The following is a 21112-nucleotide window of genomic DNA, read 5'->3' as shown; positions in this document are numbered from 1 at the left end:
TTAAACATTTATCCTCGAATCAAGAAGGATTCAAGCTGGTTGCATAATTCAAAAAAGAGAGTTGAGGTGGAGGAAAGAGAGAATGAGAGAGGGGAGAAGTAAAGGGATGATGCTGGACCCGCTTGGACCCTGGAGAGAGGAGGAAACCACAGGGCCAGCTGAGGTCCCTGCTGTGCCAGAAATTAACCCTGGAGTTTTTGGGTGTCCTAGGGAAGGGGTTGGGCAGTTAGGGCACAGGGCTTACCAGGGGGACTGCAGACATCAGATATTTACTGAGTGGCCTGTTGACACCTGATGTGGCTGCTCCGGGACCTATGAGCTGGATGTCAGCTGTGGAGACATGAGTGGGGGAGTGCGGCCAGAAAGAAAGACAAAAAAGATTCAAGCACACAGTGGTTGGATACGTATGCACACAAAGGGAGCCCCATTCCTGTAGGGACCTCTGTTGAGGGAAGAGATCAATACTCGCCCTAAATTTACCTGCTGGGGTGACTGGATGAGCCATGGGTCAAGTTCAACGTCATAACTGGTAGCCAGGGACTGATGCTCCCTGTGTGGTTCAAACACGTTTGGTTGGAAATGTATTTTAGAAGGTTCTCAGACCACATTTAATACTTTGAGATTTCTCATGAAAATCCCACTTCCTTTGAAACACTGGATGGTTTAGTAACATGGGGCCTCCATTCCCACGCAGCAGAAATGAGCCTGAGCTAAATGGCCGCTGACCCTTTAAAGGTTACCATGCACCCCTTTCTGCCAAAGACCACACCTCCTGTTGTCTGGTGTGACTGTGTGCATTCTTAGTCACCAAGTCGAGTCTGACTCTTTCGACCTCACGGACTGTTGTAGCCTGCCAGACTCTGTCCATGGGATTTCCCAGGCGAGAATACTGGAGTGGGTTGTCATTTCCTCCTCCAGGGGCATCTTCCAGACGCGGGGATTGAACCCATGTTCTAGAACCCAGGGTTCTACGCTGTGTCTCCTGCATCTCCTGCATTGCAGGCAGATTCTTTACCACTGAGCCACCTGGGAAGCCCTGTTGTCTGACACCCACCCCCAAACCTTGGATGTTATCTGTCTGCCTGTGGGTATTTGTCTCCTGTCACTGGACCAGCTGGCCTTCCTCAATACTTCCAGCTCCTCGAGTCTGTGTCTAGTGGCTGCTTTGGGGAGGGAGGAGCATGGGGCCTGGTGGTTGGCATGGGCTTTGACACCAGACAGATCTGAGTTTGAACCCCCTTGCCCACTGGCCAGGTCCCACCATGTGACCCTGAGCAGACTAGCCGGCCTTTTTGAACTTCACTTCTCTCTAAACGGGACCGGGTGTCCCTGCCTTCTGCCCCTTGAGTATGTGGTAGCTCTTAATCACCAGCTCCTGTATGCAGGCTTGCTCTGGGCCCCGAGCCTGCTGTGCCTGTGTGTGACAGGCTGAGGGCTAGGGATTAGTGCCCTCCAGACAGCGTGACCTGTTCTCTAGCCTGGGAGGGAGGCATTTCCCAGACCACAGACTACAGTCCTGGGTAAATTGAAGAGCTGGCCACACTCCCTTCAGGAACAGCCGTCCTATGACTGATGGGAGGTGGTCTGTAAGGGCCCTGGTTCCCTGGCTGGGGTGGCTCTGTAGGGCATGTTCCACGTGTCTCTCAGAGTCCCCTACCAGGATTGAGCCACGGTCACCCACAGAGCTCATTGCCGGTCCTCCCTGTCTCCCTCTCCCGATCCTTGCTTATGTTTTTGAATTAGCTGATGGATCAACTGCTTTCGCTCTGAGTTCCTGGCTGAGGTCTGTCTCTGGGGGAGCCTGGCCTCCATCAGATGACACCACTGACCCTGTGTGGTTTCTGCATACAGGGTCATTCATGTAATATATTTAATACAGCGCCTGGCGATGGCCCAAGCTCAGTAATACACAAGCACTGCCCCCAACACTTTACAGGAATTAACTCCTCCAGTCCTCATGGTAGCCTTGCTAGAGAGATACTCGGTTTCTCCCTGTTTTGAAGGTGGACAGTTGAGGTCTTGAGTGGTTAAGTGACTTGGCTAAGTTCATGGCCGGTGGCGCTGAGACCCAGCCTGGATGGTCTGGCTCCAGAGCTCACCCTCCTCCTCACATCATCCTCTTCAGCCGGCCATGGGGGAGGGCAGGAAAAAGGGGTGCTTGTTGGGACATCCGGGACTTTGAGCCCTGAGGCCCCTCCTTGTGACCCCCCATCCAGCTGATGTGCACGCAGCCCCTTTCTGCCCACACAGAGCCCCTCTGTCTGTCTTTGGAGGTTGCGGTGTGAAGCGCTTCCTCAGCTGCCAAGTGCAGCCGTGGGATGGACGGTTCAGCCGCCAGAGCACACACAGGCGGGCGTGTGGACACCACTCAGCTGGCCTCGTGCCGCCTCTTCCTGGGTTTGCCGAGCACCAGGCAAGTCAAACACCCCTGGCTGGCGGATGCTGCCTTCCTAGAAACCGTGGGCAGGCTGGAGTGAGGAGGGGCTGTGGGTTTCCCAGCCCAGGAACCCAGGTCCCTACTGAGCAGAAGCCAGGAACAATCAGTGGGCAGTCGTGCCTGGACTCAAGAGGGCCTTCTGCCCAGAGGCCAGAGGGTGGGAAGGACGTGTGTGTGGGGGGTGGGGACAGGAATGGGCACGTTTGTCTCTTTTCCTTCTAGAGAGGCTTGTTTTTTCTCACGCCCTGCTTCATCTTGGAGGGCATGTGCTTGGCTGCCCGGGGTGAGCAGCTGCGGAGAACTCAAGACAGTGAGAGGGTGTGTTGGCTCATGGAAGTCATCCTGCTACTTCCGCTGATGCAAGGCCTTCACGTTCTGGAAAATCCAGACCCCAGAAAGCCTCAGGTGCCGCCATCCTGGTGCGGGCCACCATCCTTTTTTACCTGGACTCTTCTTCCCTAACATCTCCACTTTCGTCCCCTCCAACCAGGTCTCCTTACAGAAGCTGGAGTGATGTCTTGGTTTCCATTCCCCCCAGGCAGACCCTGAGACCAGGGTCCAGTGCGGGAGTTCCTCTGGGAGGGGACCCCAGGAAACACTCGTTGGGAAGATGAGCAGAGGGCATGTCATCAAACAAGGCACCGCTGTGGGTGACTGGGGCTTGATCCATGGGAAGACTCTGAGAAATGGTATAAAATACACGTGCAGAGTTAGCCCACCAAGAGGTGAGGGACACGTGGTATTGATAGCCAGATCTCCCCTTGGTCTTTGGTGAGGGCTGCTCCTGGAGAAGGAAATGGCAACCCACTCCAGTGTTCTTGCCTGGAGAATCCCAGGGATGGGGGAGCCTGGTGGGCTGCCGTCTATGGGGTCGCACAGAGTCAGACATGACTGAAGCGACTTAGCAGCAGCAGCAGCAGCTCCTGGAGGTGTTAATTCCATGGCATTTGGAGAAAGCCCCCAGGCAGAGCCTATAGCAGCTGGAAGTTAGAGGGAGACCTCAGAAGTTCACATAGAGCTATTCAGGCAGAGAGCACAATAAGTCAGACTGTGTCCCTTCTCCACTAGAATAAGGCAGAGCATCTCAGTGCCCTTGATATCAGGAGCTCCAGGGACCCAGAGATCCATCCTTGTCTGCTGTCTTCAGCCCCGCCTCTTGGCATGTGGCCTTGGTTAGTTTCTTCAGGTGCGGCGCCTCAGACAAGCCTCTCACTCTCTTCCCCAGGCCTCCACTCTCCCGACCTCCACATTCTGTTGTTATCCTCTTTTTACTTCATGCTGTCCTGTATGGTTTTTCCCGTGGTCATGTATGGATGTGAGAGTTGGACTGTGAAGAAAGCTGATCGCCGAAGAACTGATGCTTCTGAACTGTGGTGTTGGAGAAGACTCTTGCGAGTCCCTTGGACTGCAAGGAGATCCAACCAGTCCATTCTAAAGGAGATCAATCCTGGGTGTTCATTGGAAGGACTGATGCTAAAGCTGAAACTGCAATACTTTGGCCACCTCACGCGACGAGTTGACTCACTGGAAAAGACTCTGATGCTGGGAAAGGTTGGGGGCGGGAGGAGACGGGGACGACAGAGAATGAGATGGCTGGATGGCATCACTGACTCTGTGGACATGAGTTTGAGTGAACTCTGGGAGTTGGTGATGGACACGGAGGCCTGGCGTGCTGTGATTCATGGGGTCGCGGAGAGTCGGGCACGACTGAGCGACTGAACTGAACTGAACTGTCTATGTCCTTTCTGACTCCCAGCACAGTAAGCTTTATTTTATGTATTTGGTCACTTCTGTCTCTCTGATTTGTTCACATCTGCAGTGCCTAGCAGGGGGCCAAGCTCCTGGTTAGATCCTAGAGAAGCACCTTTTGAACGAGTGGGTGGAAGGATGAACAAATGAATGGAGGAATCCAGGCCCTCTGTTTGAGTTCCTCTTTAGGTGCTGCTGTGTTCTGCTTGCTCAAATACCACTCCTTCCTCTAGACTAAAAAGAATCCCAAAACCTTCTCCTTTTCTTTTCGGGTCCCATAGATATAGAGGTGGAAAACTGTGACAATCGTTTGTCCAGCCCTTGAACGGGCATGTAATTAACTCATGCTTCCAGAACAGATGATGGCATATGACGTCGCCTGTCACCCTCCGCATCAGGCACTGTGCCAGCACTTCGCATGTGTTGATGCGTGACAGCCCTGAGAGGGGACAGTATTTTTTAGCTCCGTTCCACAGATAAGGAAACTGAGGTTTAGATGGGCTAAGGAACTTGCCCATAGTAATCTGCAGCCTTAAGCATTGGAGCTGGGATCAGATCCGCCTCAGTTTGGCCATAAAGGGCATGCTTTTGCCCTCTTTGCTGACTCAGCTGACTCTGGAAAAGTCATTTCTTCTGGGTCTCTTCTGGATGAGGCTGGCCCATTTCCTTCTTGGGGGGCCAGGTTCAGTCATTTGTGATCCTGTGTTTGTTTCTTGTTTTGAGTGCAAATCTATGGTTCACGTCGTTCTTCTCTGGCTTGGCCTTCCTGAACATCAGGTGTTGTTAGAGAGGAGCCCAGATCCATGACCTCTGTTGACCTCTCAAGCTTCCAGCTGGAGACCTGAAATGTAATCGTAGCACCTTTATGGGGTGCCCGTGTATGAGCTCCTTCAAGTCCCACAGCAGACCCAAGAGACGGGTGCAGAGCTCCTTCCTCTGCACAGGTGGTGTGGCCAGTCACGGAAGGTGAAGCAGCCCACCAGACAGGGGTTTTTAGGAACGACATCAAGCATCTTTACATATACTTAAGAGCAGGGCCTCGATTAGGACGCGTGTGATCGGCAGAATTCAGAGATGGTCCCCAAGATACCCAGCCCCTTAGTGTGCACTCCTGCCCTTGAGAATGAATGAGACCTGTAAATAAGATGGAATCTTATTTTAGTGATTAAGTTACCAATCAGTTATCTTTGGGTATTTTTATTTGTTTTCGATTGAAATATCCCTTGGAGTAGGAAATGGCAACCCACTCCAGTATTCTTGCCTGGAAAATCCCATGGACAGAGCGGCCTGGCAGGCTACAGTCCATGGGGTCAAAAAGAACATGCGTGCAAGCAAGCAAGCATAATCGATCTACAGCACTCTGTTAGTGCCAGGTACACAACTAATGGCTCAATATTTCTGTGTGTTATGAAATGATCACCAAGATAAGTCTAGTTTCAATCTGTCACCATACAAAGTTATTACATTATTATTGAGGTACTCATCAGTTTATCTGGAGTTAATCAGAAAGAAGACTCTCCCATTGGCCTGAACCAGTCAGGAGAGTCTTTCAAAGATGAAGCATCAGGATTTTCTTGCTGGCCTTGAGGAGTAAACAGCCAGGCTATGTGCTGCTATGGGTCAGGGAGGCCTCTGGAAGGATCCTGAGATCTCCTTACAACCACAAGGAATGGTTTCTGCCAGCAGCCTGACTGAGCACGGGAGAGAAGCCTGAGTTACAAAAAAAATGGAGCACCTCGAGTTCAGCCTGAGACCCTGGGTAGAGTACCGGCAGAAAGGGATGGACTCCCGACCCACAGGAACTGTGAGCTAGTAAGTGTTATGTTAAGCCACTAAGCTGGTGGTCATTTGCATGTGGCCATAGAAAATGAGTTCACGTGGCAGGGGAGGGGCCTCCAGTGCAAACACCTTCAGGAGTGCGCATGTCAGGTGAGCCTGCTCTGCACATCCGGACAGCCGACAGCACTTCCCTGCCTCGCCCTCTTCCTGCCTCTGCTTTGTTGCTGTTCAGTCTCTCAGTCGTGTCCAACTCTTCACGACCCCATGGACTGCAGCACACCGGGCTTCCCTGTCCTTCACCATCTCCTGGAACTTGTTCAAACTCACGTCCACTGAGTCGGTGATGCCATCCAACCATCTCGTCCTCTGCAGTCCCCTTCTCCTCCTGCCTTAGCCTCTGCTTAGATTTCTTAAAAATCTTTATTTTCCAACTGTTCATATTCTTTGCTCTATTTTCTGTTGGATTGTTGGTCTTTTTCTTAAGGACTCTAAGAGCTTTTTTATAGATTAAGAAAATCAGTCTTTTGTTTTCATTGAGTTCTGGTATTTCTCTCAGGCTCAACTGTCATAAAACTTTGTTTCTAGTCTTTCTGCTGTGCAGAAATTTTTAAAAAATTGTTTTATGCCGTTAAACTTATCAAGCTATTTTTCATGACTTCTAGGTTAGTGTATTATGTTTTTAAGGGCCATCCTCATTTCAGGGTTATTTTTTAAAAATCCTCCCATGTGTTTTTATATATTTTTGATCCATCTGGAAGTTATTTTGGAGTAAGAGATCAGGTGCAAAATAATTTTTTTTTTTTCAGATGGCAACCCACATGTCCCAGCACCATTTGTTGAATAATCCTTCTTTCCCCCAATTTGAAATGCTGCCTTTTCCATATAGGCAATTTCCATATGTACGCACGTCTATTTGTGGACTCTTCTGTTCCAGTAAAGGGTCTGTCTATTTGTGTGCCAGAATCACACTGTTTTAATTATCACACTTTATATTTTATGTTAATGACTGGGAGTGCTTGGTCTCCTTGCTCTTTTTAAAGATTTTTCCCGATACTCCTGCATACTCTTCTCAGTCAGCTTGTTACTTCCTTTGCCTTCCCAAGTCCTCCTGGGACTCCACTGGAATCAAATGAAATCTGTGTGGACTAATATAGAGAGAATTTACATCCTAAGATACAGGGTCATTCTAGGCCAAGAGCAGGCTGTGTCTTTCCTTTTATTTCTGTTCCTCAGAAGCATCTTTATGTTTTCCTGAGCTGGATCTTCGCTTTCAGGTTGGGATGAAACAGATATTTCATCTTGTGACCACTGAAAAGGGCATCTTTTCCTTCTATTATATTGTTGCTAACCGAGGTTTCTGGACTCTTTGATCAACAAAAATTGATAAGAAGTTGGCTGACAAGTTCAGGTACGGCTTTACTGGGGCTCAAGCTGTAGCTCAGGAGTGAAAACAAGAAATTGTTGCCTTGGCTCACTTCCCAAGGCAGAGGCGAGCCGGTCCCTGAAAGGGAGTGAGAGTGAAGATGTGGCTTACCTGCCCTGCCCATTCCCTCCGTGGTGGTGTGAGCAGGGATCACAGCAGTACCTCGCTTTTGCTCCCAGCTCCCCAGAAGTGGCAGTTTGTTTGTGACCTTTATGTGTTTTGTTGTTCATAATTTGCCCCATTGGGCCTGTGAGCAGTTAGTTTTAATCTTTTGTAGTTCCTTTATTTAAAAAATAATTATTTGGCTGAGCCAGATCTTAGTTGCGGCATGTGGAATCTAGTTCCCTGATAAGGGATTGAAACTGGACCCCCTGCATTGGGAGCATGGTGTCTTAGCCACCAGGTCGCCTGGGAAGTCCCTGAGTCCCTTATAGTTTCTTTGAGTTCCGTTGCTCGTTCTTTGGGGAGGCATTTGTCCAGGTGCAAGCGCAAGCTCTCTGGAAAAGGGTCCCAGCCTGTCTCAACACATTCTGGCCCGTAGCTCCTGGTCTGTGTGAAGGATATTGTTTTCAAATCATATTTTGGTTACTGATTACTCATTCACTTCATAATGCTTCTCACAGTTGCCCTGGGTTTTCCAAGTATATGGTCATTTCTTCTGTAACGAATGCACTTTGTGTTCTCATTGCCTCATCTTTCATTTTTCTTAACCTCACTACAAGCATGGTGCCTCCAGAGCAATGGGAAATAGTAATGGGACGCTGGACATGACTTGTCTCTACAGATTTGGGACACTTTCTAGTATTTCACCATTAAACATCATGCTGACTTTTGGCTGAAGAACTATTTGCTATTCTTGCCTTATTAAGAGTTTTTCTTGTCGAGAATGGATGTAAACATTACATCAGATGCCTTTTGAGTATCAGTGTAGGAGGTCACAGATTACACACATCCTCCGTCTAATGTATTGATGTGGGGACTGACTTCTGGAAAAGGTCTTCCCATGGTGACTCATTGTAGCTTTCTTGGTTGGAACTGGACTTTGCTGTGGTCTATACATCATTTCACAGGTGCTGGATTTTGTGTTGATGTTTAAAATTTAGAGTGATTTAGTCCTTTTAGCGGGAGAAGGCAATGGCACCCCACTCCAGTACTCTTGCCTGGAAAATCCCATGGACGGAGGAGCCTGGTGGGCTGCAGTCCATGGGGTCGCGAAGTGTTGGACACGACTGAGCGCCTTCACTTTCATGCATTGGAGAAGGAAATGGCAACCCACCCCAGTGTTCTTGCCTGGAGAATCCCAGGGACGGGGGAGCCTGGTGGGCTTCCGTCTATGGGGTCGCACAGAGTCGGACACGCTGAAGTGACTTAGCAGCAGCAGCAGCAGTCCTTTTAGCGGGGCGTCCCAGGTGGCACTAGTGGTAAAGAACCCACCTGTCAATGCAAGTAGATGTAAGAGATGTGGGTTCGATCCCTTGGTCGGGAAGATTCCCTGGAGGAGAGCATGGCTACCCACACCAGTATTCTCACCTTGAGCATCCCATGGACAGAGGAGCCTGGTGGGCTATAGTCAAGAGGGGTCACAAAGGGTCAGACACGGCTGAAGCAACTTAGCACGCACGCCTGTCTTTTAAAATAATAATTCTCAGACCATCTCCTCAAAGCCTACCAGCTGGTATATTCACCCACATCCAGAGCTGGTGCTGTGACCTCTGGCCTCCGGCTTGGGGCAGATGAGGCATCCAGAGGTCCCCCTGCCCAGGGCCTCCGGGGAGGCTACCCTCTGTCAGGACACAAGGGGAGTACTGCAGAGAGAGTCATCAGAGGATGGTAAGAGTCAGTGTGAAGTAACCCACTCCTCCCCACACCCTCACCTCCTCAGAGCCTCACGAATTCTCTAACAGAATTCAGTGCAGGGCCAGCATGCTGCCCTCCTCGGACAGAGATGCTGCCACCCTGGGGCTGTCTGGCAGCGAGCTGACCCAGCCAAGAGCCACCCTTTCAATCCAGAAGACCCTGGGCCTGTGACTGTCCCCAGGTGGGGGAGGGTCCTACACAGGGGGCCCGGGCCACCAGGGGCAGCAGGCGGTTCTTCTGGAATCCACCAGACTCGGATCTGGCACTGGCTGAAGTCTTGGCCCAGGAGCCTGGTGGATGGGTGAGAGGACTTGGGTCACCCCTGGAGCCCTGTGCTGGGCAACTCCCAGACGTCCTCACCTCACAGCTCAGCCTGGTGTCCCTCTTAGCAAACTGCAGTGTCTTGTCCCACTAGATGTCCTGTTCGGGGGCCCCCAAAGGCAGGCCTCCCCCTGTCAGGCTCATGCGAGGGGCAGGCTTTCAGTGGCCAGTCCTCATGTGGAGGCCTCCCCCACTGTCCTTCCTGCTGTCAGCCAGCCACGCGCTTCGTTCCTTCATTCTTGCACTCAGAAAACCTTAGCTGGGTCCCATACTGAGAAAGTGCTAGGAGCTGGGGGTCCAGGTGAACTGCATCTTTGTGTCGAGGCACTTGTGACCTCTAGTGTCACGTATGTGCCTGCCACCCAGTCCAACTCAGTGGCCAGAGCCAGACTGCCTGGGTCTGAGTCTAGGCATCACCGCTTTCACTCTGTGGGCCCTAGGCATGCTTTCCAGCCTCTGTCACTCAGTTTCCTCATCTTTGAAATGGAGATAATAACTGTACCTGCCTCCTGGCTGCTGGGAGGGTTAAATGAGCTGTGATAGGTAAAGCATCCAGAGCCTTACCCAGCACAGAGTAAGGGCTTCACGACTGTTAAATCAAATTAAACACAAACTTGATGAGCACACGACACTGCTAGAAGGCCAAAACTGCCAAAGATTATGATTTTTTTCTTGGTAACTGCTCATTTTGTCAAAAAGGGGGAAGAAGAAATCCTGATGCCTTAGGATGTGGGAATGAAACCTAAGCCTGGTCCTGTTTGGCTGCTGCTGTTTCAACTGTTTCAACTGAATTGCTCTTCAGTGGAAAAAAGTTCCCAGACAGTGTGACAGATTACTCACACTGGCACCTGGGCCTGGCCAGCCCCTCCCTGTTCAACATTCAAACGGGTGTACATCTGGGGGCACCAGTGCCGCCCCTGTCATATGGCCCAACAGTCCTTGTAGCTTCTTCTGGAAATAAGCACCACACCCAGTTAAAATTCGCACAGAATGGCCTGCCGACAGGCAGTTTGGCATGAGGAAGGGGGTCTGGCTGGCTGTGCCATCAGACATGACGTGAGATCGGAGCAGTCGCTGGATTTCAGTCCTGCTAGAACCATCCTGGCATTTATTCTCCCAACCAGAGATGACTCGGCAGGTGGTTTCCGTCTCACAGATCTGTCTGGGCTCCAGAAACCAGGCCTTGCACACACGTAGAGGAGAGTGGCTAGACTGTCATGACACAGCTTTATTTTAGACTGCTTCACAGGGCTATGGCCAGGGCTTTCAGAGGGAGTTATCCCTGAGATTCCTCCAGGCCTTTAGGCCTGTCCCTTCCAGGTCTCTCCATGACAACCACCCTCACCTTGTGTGGTCCTCAGTGAGGCCCTGAGGGAGTATCAGGTGAAATAACTTCCTCGGGTCATAGAGTTAGGACATAGTGGAGCCATGATTCACCCCCAGATCCTGTGAGCTCCAAACCAGGGTCACAGACATGGCCCAGATTTCAGGCCAAATTCCCCTCTCTTTTTTTTTTGGTACAGTCCATGAGCTAAGAATGGTTTTAGCATTTTCAAATGGTTGAAAAGATCAAAAGAATATATCATTACATCTAAAAATTCTATGAAGTTCAGATTTCAGTGTATGTTAATAGTTTTTTTTTTTGGGGGGGGAACATGGCCATGGCCATTTGTTTGCATATTATCTAGAATATGTACAATATGCACAACACAGGCAGAGTCGGGTAGTTGTGACAGAGATTGTATGGGCTGCAAAGCCTAAAATATTTACTGTCTGGCCCTTTGTGGGAAAACTTGCTGATCTCTGCTCTAAACCTCTGTGCTGGCAGCCTTGGAGGGCTCCTGCTGAGGACGGGTGTGCATTGGAATGCGTGGAGGACCCCACCCCTTGCCGAGTTCTAGGACAATATGGAGAAATATACGGGCGTGTTTCTACCTTCGGGTGGACGTAAAAACTGTTGGGAGGTTGGGAGGTCTCTGGGGGCGTGCCACAGGGTTCTGTCCTCAGCCCCGTCCTGTCAACACTTCTGTAGGAGCCACAGTGAGGACGTGGGGGCTCTGGTGGACCCAGTGGAGCGCTCTTGTTTCTTCTGCACAGGGCCCTGGTGTGATTGCCTTTCTCCCCATTCCTGGGCTCAGAGGTCAGTACATCACCATCTTCCAGTGGTGGCCTCTGGACAAGGGATGGGCCTGTGTCCAGATTTGGTCCAATCAGACTGAAAGGAAGGACTGCTGTTCCATGGTTGTTGGGGGAGGTCTTCTGTCTCTCCCCTCCCCTCCTTCCTGTCTCTCTCTCTCTGTCTCCTTCTCTTTGGACATGAACAGGGAAAAACATGGGGACTTCCCAGGTGGCTCTAGTGGTAAAGAAGCTTCCTGCCAGTGCAGGAGGCAGAAGAGACACGGGCTCAATCCCTGGGCTGGGAAGATCCCCTGGAGGAGGCATGGCAACCCACTCCAGTATTCTCGCTTGGAGAATCCCATGGATAGAGGAGCCTAGCGGACTACAGTCCGTGGGGCTGCAAAGAGTCGGGCACAACTGAAGTGACTTACTACCCTCACAAGGAAAAACATACCCACAGGAGCCACCTACAGATTTTCTGAGACAACACAGGGATGTCCTTAACATTGTGAGGTAGAATGAAGAGTAGAAAGAAACCGAGTCCTTATCATGACAATGCTGCTACTGCTAAGTCACTTCAGTCGTGTCCGACTCTGTGTGACCCCATAGACAGAAGCCCACCATGCTCCCCCGTCCCTGGGATTCTCCATGCAAGAACACTGGAGTGGGTTGCCATTTCCTTCTCCAATGTGTGAAAGTGAAAAGTGAAAGTGAAGTCTCTCAGTCGTGTCCGACCCATAGCGACCCCACGGACTGCAGCCTACCAGGCTCCTCCATCCATGGGATTTTTTAGGCAAGAGTACTGGAGTGACTTGCCATTGCCTTCTCCAATCATGACAATAGGAACTGCTTAAAGGTGCCCCCCATGCCTGTCCTATTGCAAGGCTCTTGAGACTTCCTGCTGTAGATCTTAATTTCCCCTATGGTTAAAGTCACTTCCAACCAGAATTTTCTGTTAACTTGTAGCTGTTGTTATTCAAAGTCCGGGAGGCTAAAGCAGTGACTGTCCACCTCAGGGGCTTGTTTAACAGGCTCGTTGCATGGATGGGGCTCTGGCTGTTTGTATCATGGCCAAGCCAGGCCGGTCCTCCAGGCTAAACATGCCTTTTCAGTGGTGTCAGTGATGTCCTTGGTCCACTGCCCCTGGAAACACTCATGATGCGGCCTTAGAGAAAGGCCCTCAGCCTGTCTGGGGCAATGGTCTAGGCCCGGGATGTGACTTCTCCGCACTGAATTGTTGTGAAACGGGGAAAATAATGTTTGGGGATAGTAGTTGGGACTGTTCAACACTGTCTCATTTCTGGACGTCTGGTTTCATGAGGTTGATTGGTGAATAGCGCTATAGTTATTTTCTGGCTTGTGTAGAAGGAAATCAATTTTGTATTTCTTCAGAACACGCAAGAGTTACCTCCAAAGGGATATGGAAATGGAGTGAGACCTTCCACTGGCCAGCGCTGAACTGAGCTGAGTGGACTGCGAGGTGGCTGGCCTGGCTTTGATGAATGCAGCATCCTGGGGTCTGTCGTCTATGTGTTCCCTGGCCCTGGCCCCTCTGCCATGTGTGGAGAGAGGTTGGCAAAGGGAGACAGGACAGTGGTGCTGGCCAAAGCTGGACCGGGGCTGCGGCTTGGGTTGGCTGAGAGGCGACCCCAGAAGATGAATAAGGACCATACAAACAGCTCTGGTGCCTGCCTGCTGCTGCCTCAGGAGGACAGTGGGCTCTGAGATTTAACGGTTCCTTCTTTTCTTCCTTCACTGTTTTGAAAACTCCTCTCTAGCCTTAATGAGTGTAATGATGGGGACCTCACTTGACCTCTAAGTGGCTCCCTCTCCCTGACCTTCAGGAGGCAGTGGAGGACATCCGAGAGTGCTGGGCTCCAGCCAGGCAGACCTGGGTTCAAACCCCAGCTGGACTGATGACCTTGGGGAGGTCTGGGGTCCATGTCCCCATGTATTACTGGGGCAATAATGCCTCCCTTGCAAGGCTGCAGTGAGAATTGGATGAGACAGAGATGCAGTGATGTTGCTGGTCCTCTGAGTGATGCCTTCTTCTGAGCCCACCAACTTTCCACCCCCAGCTGGGTGACTCTATCCAGCTGGAGTCAATGTCAGATTCCACAAGCTAAGGGCTCAGCTCCACAGGACTCCTGATTCAGATGCCAGTGACGAGTCCTGAGCCCCCCATACTTCTGGCCGACTGGCTAAAAATCTGGGGTTCTCATGACTCTCCCATCCCCGGGTTCAGTAATTTGCTACAATGGCTCAAAGGACTCAGGAAAACACTACTTCAGTGATCTGATTTATTACAAAGGATGTCACTGAACAGCCAGCAGAAGAGGTGTGTGCGGTGAAGTCTGGAAAGGTCCCAAGTCCATGACCCCGTATGTGGAGTTGGGGAGCATCACCCTCCTGGTGTGTGGGTGTGTTCTCCCTAGAACATAGTTCAGAAGTTTCTGTAACCCAGTTTGCAGCTCCCCTACTCTTCTCTGAGGTTGGAGGGTCAGGTGGAAAGCTCCCACTCTCTATTCTTTGTCCATCTGACAATCAGTCTGAAGTCATCTCAGGGCCCCATGAGTCATCTTATTAAACTCTGATGTGGTCGGAGGGTTTATTATGAATATCAAAATGCACTCGTATCACAGAGCCAATTGCAGGGGTTTTATGAGCTCTGTGCCAGGAACCAGGGACAGAGACCATCTCTCATGATCATCTCTGAGGGAGAGACTCTGTCATTGTTGCCACCTTAGGCCTCCAGTGTCAGGTGAGTCAGGAAAAGGAATGCTGTCCTTCCTGACTCTGATCCAGGCCTCCTGCAGGGTGGAAGAGCTGTTTGAGAGTCAGGAGCTGCCTGGACGGTCATTAAAATCTTTTTATCCCCCCAAAAGGAGGAATCCCTAAAGTAGCATTTGCTTCTTCAAGAAAAAGTGGTCACGTGTGAGTCTCCCCAGGTGGACAGATAGTCTGCACTGGGAGGCCCCAGGCTGGAGCTCAGGGCCAGTAGTATAGGTTAAACCGCAGCAGGACTTCCACTTCAGGGGGAAGTGGATTCGACCCCTGGTCAGGGAACTAAGATCCCACCTGCCTCATGTTGGGTGGAAATCCATGCAGTGTGAGTAAGCCCTCCCAGTGCAGGGTGAGCTGGCCAGAGGAGCAAGCAGAAGCCCATCACAGCTGGGGGCCAGCAGCCGAGCTCACCAGGGCCGAGATCCCTCAGGGTGGCCCCAGGGCTCAAGAGGCCCGAGTGCTGGACGTGGTAGACCCCCCTGCCTCAGAGGACGGTGCCCCCACAGGTGCATGACCGCCTGGATCGCTATTGCTGCGGCTTCGAGCCTGAGCCCTCGGACCCCTGTGTGGAAGAGAGACTCCGAGAGAAATGCCGGAACCCCGGGGAGCTGCGGCTGGTCCACATCCTGGTATGTCCCTGGGTCACCCCAGACTCGGGTCTTCCTGTCTGTCCATCAGCAGATGCTGGTGGTGAGAGTCAGAGGTCACGTGACTCTGGGTGTCACAATCCTGTTCTTTTCGGCAGCAGAACCCTTTGAATGTTTCCAGGAAGCCTTAATATATAGAAGGGACAGAAATGAAGCTTGGAGTCTGTGGCTGAGGATGGGATGGGCTGGAGCCAGTGTCACCAGCCCCTAAAGACTCCAGGGACGCCCTCGGGTCCTGGCAGCTGAGGGTGGAATGTGTGCGTCTAGTAGGGCATCCTCATTGTGCCAATAAGCGTGGAAATTGTGACCTGGAGCGGGGGAGGGGCCCTCCAAGGCTGCATGTCTGGTTGGTGGCAGTGACAGGGATCTGTCATGGACCCTATCGGCTCACAGGCTGGGGGTGTTGGGAAACACTGCTTCCAGGGAAAACTAGAACCCAGGGTGGGAAGCCATGTGCTGAGACCATCAGCGAGGGGCTGGTGGGGCAGAAGAGCCGCTGCTCCTGCAGGCGGGGCAAAGCACCACCCTGGGGAAGGGCTGCTCTGTCTCCCCCAGTGAGGCTGGTGTGCTCGCTGCCTCCCCTTGGCCACGGAGCAGAGCCATCAGATGGTGCCCGGGACTGAGCGTCAGGCCGCCCGGCCTCAGGCTCCTCACCCCTTCAGTCACCAGAACAGGAATCACTGCCTCCACTTTGTGGTCTCACCGATGGTGCTGCCACATGGGGCTACGGGTCCAGGTTTGAGCCAACCAGCTATTTACTAGCTGTGTGACCTTGTGCAAATTACCTGACATTTTTTGCCTCTGTTGCTGTAAAATGGGGCTGGTATCAGTGGCCGTTCGCCCCAGGGTTGCTGGGCGGGTTCATCAGAGATGGTGCCCGGCCGCCCTGAGCACAGCACCGGGTGGAAAGAGCTCACTGCTCTGTGCGGTGGGGGAACTGACTGGGCGAGGAGCAGGGTGCATTGTGTGACTGACAGCTTAGGGGCCCCTGAGCCGCTGCACTCTGACAGAGCCCTGGGGCACCGCGTCCATCTTCTGTCCCTGTCCATCTTCTTCCCCGAGGTCCGGAGCAGTGACCCCGCTCGTCTGGTCTACATTGATAATGCTGGCCGCCTTCAGCACCCGGAGCACAAGCTGAACTTCCGGCTCCTCGAGGGCATCGATGGGTGAGTATTGAAGGGGCTGGGCAGAGGTTCAGGGACTGAGCTGAGGGGCCCTGTCGTAGACCCCACGGGCCTTGAACCATGGCTCCCAAGAAATCCATTGCCCAACAGATGGAAGCTGTTTGATGAGCCTCAGCCGGATGTGGGGAGTCCTGGGAAAGCTAACGGTCAGTGGGCCCTTGGAGTCCAGGATGGGCTGCCCGCTCCCCGGTATCCAGAGCACAGCATGAGCTGCCCTGCTGGGGAGTGGGCAGGCTGAGTGGGCAGGCTCCCTTGCCTGGCAGGGAGCTGGCCGGGTAGCCACCTTCCCTGCGCAGTCCTGCTGCACCTCGCCCTTCCCAGGGCTCCTTCTCACTTTGCTCAGGCCAGCAGAGTGGATTCGCCCTCCTGGGGGGCTGGGACCCATCAAAAGCTTCATCCCAAGTCTGCTGTCACAGCAGAGTGGGTGGAAGGGTCCCCGGACAACTAGTCAGCAGGTGGTCCCCGGGACTTTGTGGGTCCTCAGCTGTGCAAGTTCATGGAAACTCTCTAAGCCAGCTTTTGCCCTTCTTTTCTTTCCGGGGTTGGGGGACCTTCCTCCAGGTTTCCTGAGCCTGTCATGAAGGTTCTGGAATCAGGCTGTCTACAGAATATGCTGCTCAAGTCTCTGCAGACGGACCCAGTGTTCTGGGAAAGCCAAGGTGGGCGGCAGGGCCTGCAGCAAGTCCTCCAAACCCTGGAGCAGCGAGCACAGGTCCTGCTGCACCACATCCGGACGCACAACCTGACAGTCTTCCCAGACGAAGGCCCGTAAGCCCCGCCCACCCAGCCCGTGTCCTTGCAGGACTCGTAAGCCCCGCCCAGTCCCACCCCACGTCCTGGGGGGACTCGTAAGCCCCGCCCACTCCACCCCGGTCCCTGTCCTGGCGCGACTCTCACCTCACTGCAGGCGAGTCACTCACTACATGACCTGAGGGGATAAGTGCCCATCCTCATGGCCACAATTTCTTGTGTTGAAAATGTCTCGAAGACGAAAGGGAAAAGTCAGAAACCAGGAGGGCACCATGGACGCCGTGGGATGTGTCGCCTGCTTGGGCTGGTGGAGGAGGTGGTGGGTGTTGGGTTTTAAATCTCATCACGTTCCTTTCTGCCAGCTCAGCTGTCTGTTTACTCTCCTGCACCAATAAATACACAAATATGTTCTATGAACTGCTCCAGATACTGTGAAGTCATGCATTGCACATGCACACGCAGAGCTGGACCACTGTGTGTGTGTGTGTGTGTGTGTGTGTGTGTGTGTAGGTGTGTGGGTGTGTGGGAATGTATGCATGGTATGTGGACCTGCCTCGTGCACACGTGATATGAGCCTCATCCAGGATCTTGAGTGAGTTGTACTTGTGGCCCAGAACTGCGGCTGAAAGTGAACTCAGCTCCTAGAAGTGGAACCCTGAACCTTTTGACTCCATAGCCTTTAGATGTTCAATTTTTGTTCATTTATGTTTTGGTTTAAGAATTGTAAAAGTAATACATGCTCACTAAAAACAAATTCATAAATAATAGAAGCGGACGCTTGCTCCTTGGAAGGAAAGTTATGACCAGCCTAGATAGCATATTAAAAAGCAGAGACATTACTTTGCCAACAAAGGTCCATCTAGTCAAGGCTATGGTTTTTCCCGTGGTCATGTATGGATGTGAGAGTTGGACTGTGAAGAAAGCTGAGCGCCGAAGAACTGATGCTTTGGAACTGTGGTGCTGGAGAAGAGTCTTGAGAGTCCCTTGGACTGCAAGGAAATCCAACCAGTCCATTTTAAAAGAGATCAATCCTGGGTGTTCATTGGAAGGACTTATGCTGAAGCTGAAACTCCAATACTTTGGCCACCTCATGCGACGAGTTGACTCACTGGAAAAGAGTCTGATGCTGGGAGGGATTGGGGGTAGGAGGAGACGGGGATGGCAGAGAATGAGATGGCTGGATGGCATCACCGACTCGATGGACATGAGTTTGAGTAAACTCCGGGAGTTGGTGATGGACAGGGAGGCCTGGCGTGCTGTGGTTCGTGGGGTCGCAAAGAGTCGGACACGACTGAGCGACTGAACTGAACTGAACTGAACAGGATAAAAAGTGAGAGCATCCGGAGGGACGTTACTTTGGCACTTCCTGAATGAACTTGCAGCCCAATACTATGTCCTGTATTTGCCGTCTCGTTGACCCAGTTCTTACTTATGATCTCAAGGAACTCCCATGCAGGGCATATTATATTTCATTTAGCTGTTCTCATCATGGTGAACATTTAGATGGCTCTAACTTTTCACCAATTCTGGACAATGCTGCCATGAACATCTTTGCATGATGTGCAGGTGTTTCTGCCTGCTATATTTCCATGAGTGGATTTCTGCATTAGTAGAAATGGGCTAATGGTCATTCTTTATTTTCAAAGAAACTGCCAAATTCCTTTCAAAATGGTGGTGCCAGTCTACATTCCTAACCAGAGGGTAGGGGACTAATTGTTTCACTACACCTCCTTATCACTTGATGTTCTCAAACTTATTGTTTTTATTCATCTGATAGGGAAAGCGATTTTTAATTTTTACTGAAGGATAGTTGATTTACTGTCTTTAAGTACTGTATCGATTTCAGGTATACAACAAAGTCATTCGGTTATATATATTTTTTTCTTCAGCTTCTTTCCCATTATAGGTTATTATAAGATATTGAATATTATTCCCGGTGTTATACAGTAAATCCTTGTCGTTTACGTGTTTTATGTATAAAAGTTTGTATCTGTTAATCCCAAATTTATCCCTCCCACCTCCTTTCCTCTTTGGTAACCATAAGTTTGTTTACTCTATCTGTAAGTTTATTTACTATGTTGGCTATATTTACTATGTCTGTTTCTGTTTTATATGTAGATTCTTTTGTGTGTTAATTTTTAGATTCCACATATAAGTGATATAATATTTATCTTTCCTCCTCTGGCTTGCTTCACTAAGCATAATATCGTCTAGGTCCATTTGTAGCTGCAAATGGAAATATTTCATTCTTTTTTATGTCTGAATAATATTCCATTGCATTTATTTATCCGGAGAAGGCAATGGCAAGCCACTCCAGTACTCTTGCCTAGAAAATCCCACGGATGGAGGAGCCTGGTAGGCTGCAGTCCATGGGGTCGCTAAGGGTCGGACACGACTGAGCAACTTCACTTTCACTTTTCACTTTCACACATTGGAGAAGGCAATGGCAACCCACTCCAGTGTTCTTGCCTGGAGAATCCCAGGGATGGGGGAGCCTGGTGGGCTTCCGTCTGTGGGGTCTCACAGAGTCGGACATGACTGAAGTGACTTAGCAGCAGCAGCAGCAGCAGCATTTATTTATCACATGAAACCAATCACCAATTGATAGGCACTTGGATTTTTTCCATCTCTTGCCTATTGTAATCATGCTTCTATGAACACTAGGGTGCGTGTATCTTTTGGGATTATAGTTTTATCTGAATCCCTGGAGTGGGATTGCCGGATCATATGGCAACTCTATTTTTAGTTTTTGAAGGCCCATGCTTTCCATAGTGGCTGTTCCAGTTTACATTCCCACCAACAAGTGTAGGAGAGTTACCATTTGTCCTCGCCCTCTCCAGCATGTTATTTGTAGACTTTTTAATGATGGCTGTTCTGACTGGTGTGGGTGATATATCACTATAGATTTGATTTGCATTTCTTTCTTTAATAATTAGTAATGTTGAGCGTCTTTTCATTTGCCTCTTGGCCATCTATATGTCTTCTTTGGAGAAATGTTCTTTTAGGTCTTCTGCCATTTTTTGATTGGGTTGTTTTTGTTGTTGTTAAGTTATATTAGCTATATTAGCTGTATTTTGGAAACTAAGCCATTGTCAGTTGCATCATTTGCAAATATTTTCTCCCAGTTCATAGGTTGCGTTTTAATTTTTATTATGGTTTTCTTTGGTGTACAAAAACTTGTAAGTTTGATTAGGTTGCATTTGTTTAGTTTTGTTTTTATTTCTATTGGCCTGGGACACTGACTTAAGAAAACATGGGTATAATTTATGTCAGAGAATATTTTGCCAGTGCTTTCTTTAGGAGTTTTATGGTATCATGTCTTATGTTTAAAAAGGCTTCCCAGGTAGCACAGTGGTAAAGAATCCTCTTGCCAATGCAGGAGACGGAGATGTGCATTCAGTCCCTGGGTCGGGAAGATCCCCTGAAGGAGGAAATGGCCATCTACTCCAGTATTCTTGCCTGGAGAATTCCATGGACAGAGAAGCCTGGTGAATTTCAGTCCATGGGGTCACAAAGAGTTGGACATGATTAAGCAACTGAGCATGCATACTTATATTCTAAACACAAGTCCATTGTCAAATACTTGTTTTCAAATATTTTCTCTCAATCTGTGACTTGCTTTTTCATGTTCTTAACAGTGACTTTTGAAGAGTAAAAGTTTTTTTGTTTTGATTAGGTCCAATTATTAATATTTCTGTCTTAGATATTTTATAGGGTTTTCCAAGTTATTCTTCTAGAATTTTGATACTTTTTTATCTTTCAAGTTTTTATGGTTTTTAACTTATTGGCATTAGATTATTCGTAACTCTCCCTTATTTTAAAACTATATTTATTTGGTTGTACCAGGTCTTAGCTCATTGTGGCAAGCGAGATATTTTCAGTTGTGCCATGTGGGATCATTAGTTGTGCCATGTGGGATCTAATTCCCTGACAAGAGATTGCATCCAGGCCTCCTGTGTTGGGAGTGTGGGTCTTAGCCACTGGACTGCCAGGAAGTCCCAACTTTTGCTTATCAGTCTTTTAATATTTGTGAAATCTGTATGATGTCACCTCTCTCATAGTA

General features: G+C 50.2%; 1 protein-coding gene across 1 annotated transcript in view; it reads left to right on the top strand.

The window, feature by feature from the left end:
* Positions 1–17470, top strand: part of GASK1A (golgi associated kinase 1A) — a 57243-nt gene extending 39773 nt beyond the window's left edge. Inside the window, exons 3-5 of the mRNA XM_055414511.2 lie at positions 14975–15097; positions 16178–16281; positions 16861–17470. Coding sequence (XP_055270486.2) covers positions 14975–15097; positions 16178–16281; positions 16861–17071 — 438 coding nt within the window. The 3' untranslated portion in view covers positions 17072–17470. The remainder of the gene's footprint in view (positions 1–14974; positions 15098–16177; positions 16282–16860) is intronic.
* The last annotated feature ends 3642 nt before the right edge of the window (positions 17471–21112 follow it).

The sequence above is a fragment of the Moschus berezovskii genome, chromosome 24 (assembly GCF_049115385.1).
Source record: "Moschus berezovskii isolate FMDL1 chromosome 24, NW_MosBer_1.0, whole genome shotgun sequence".
Lineage (NCBI taxonomy): Eukaryota > Metazoa > Chordata > Mammalia > Artiodactyla > Moschidae > Moschus > Moschus berezovskii.
Note: the sequence above shows the minus strand (reverse complement) of the source record. Positions and strands in the feature narration are given on the sequence as shown.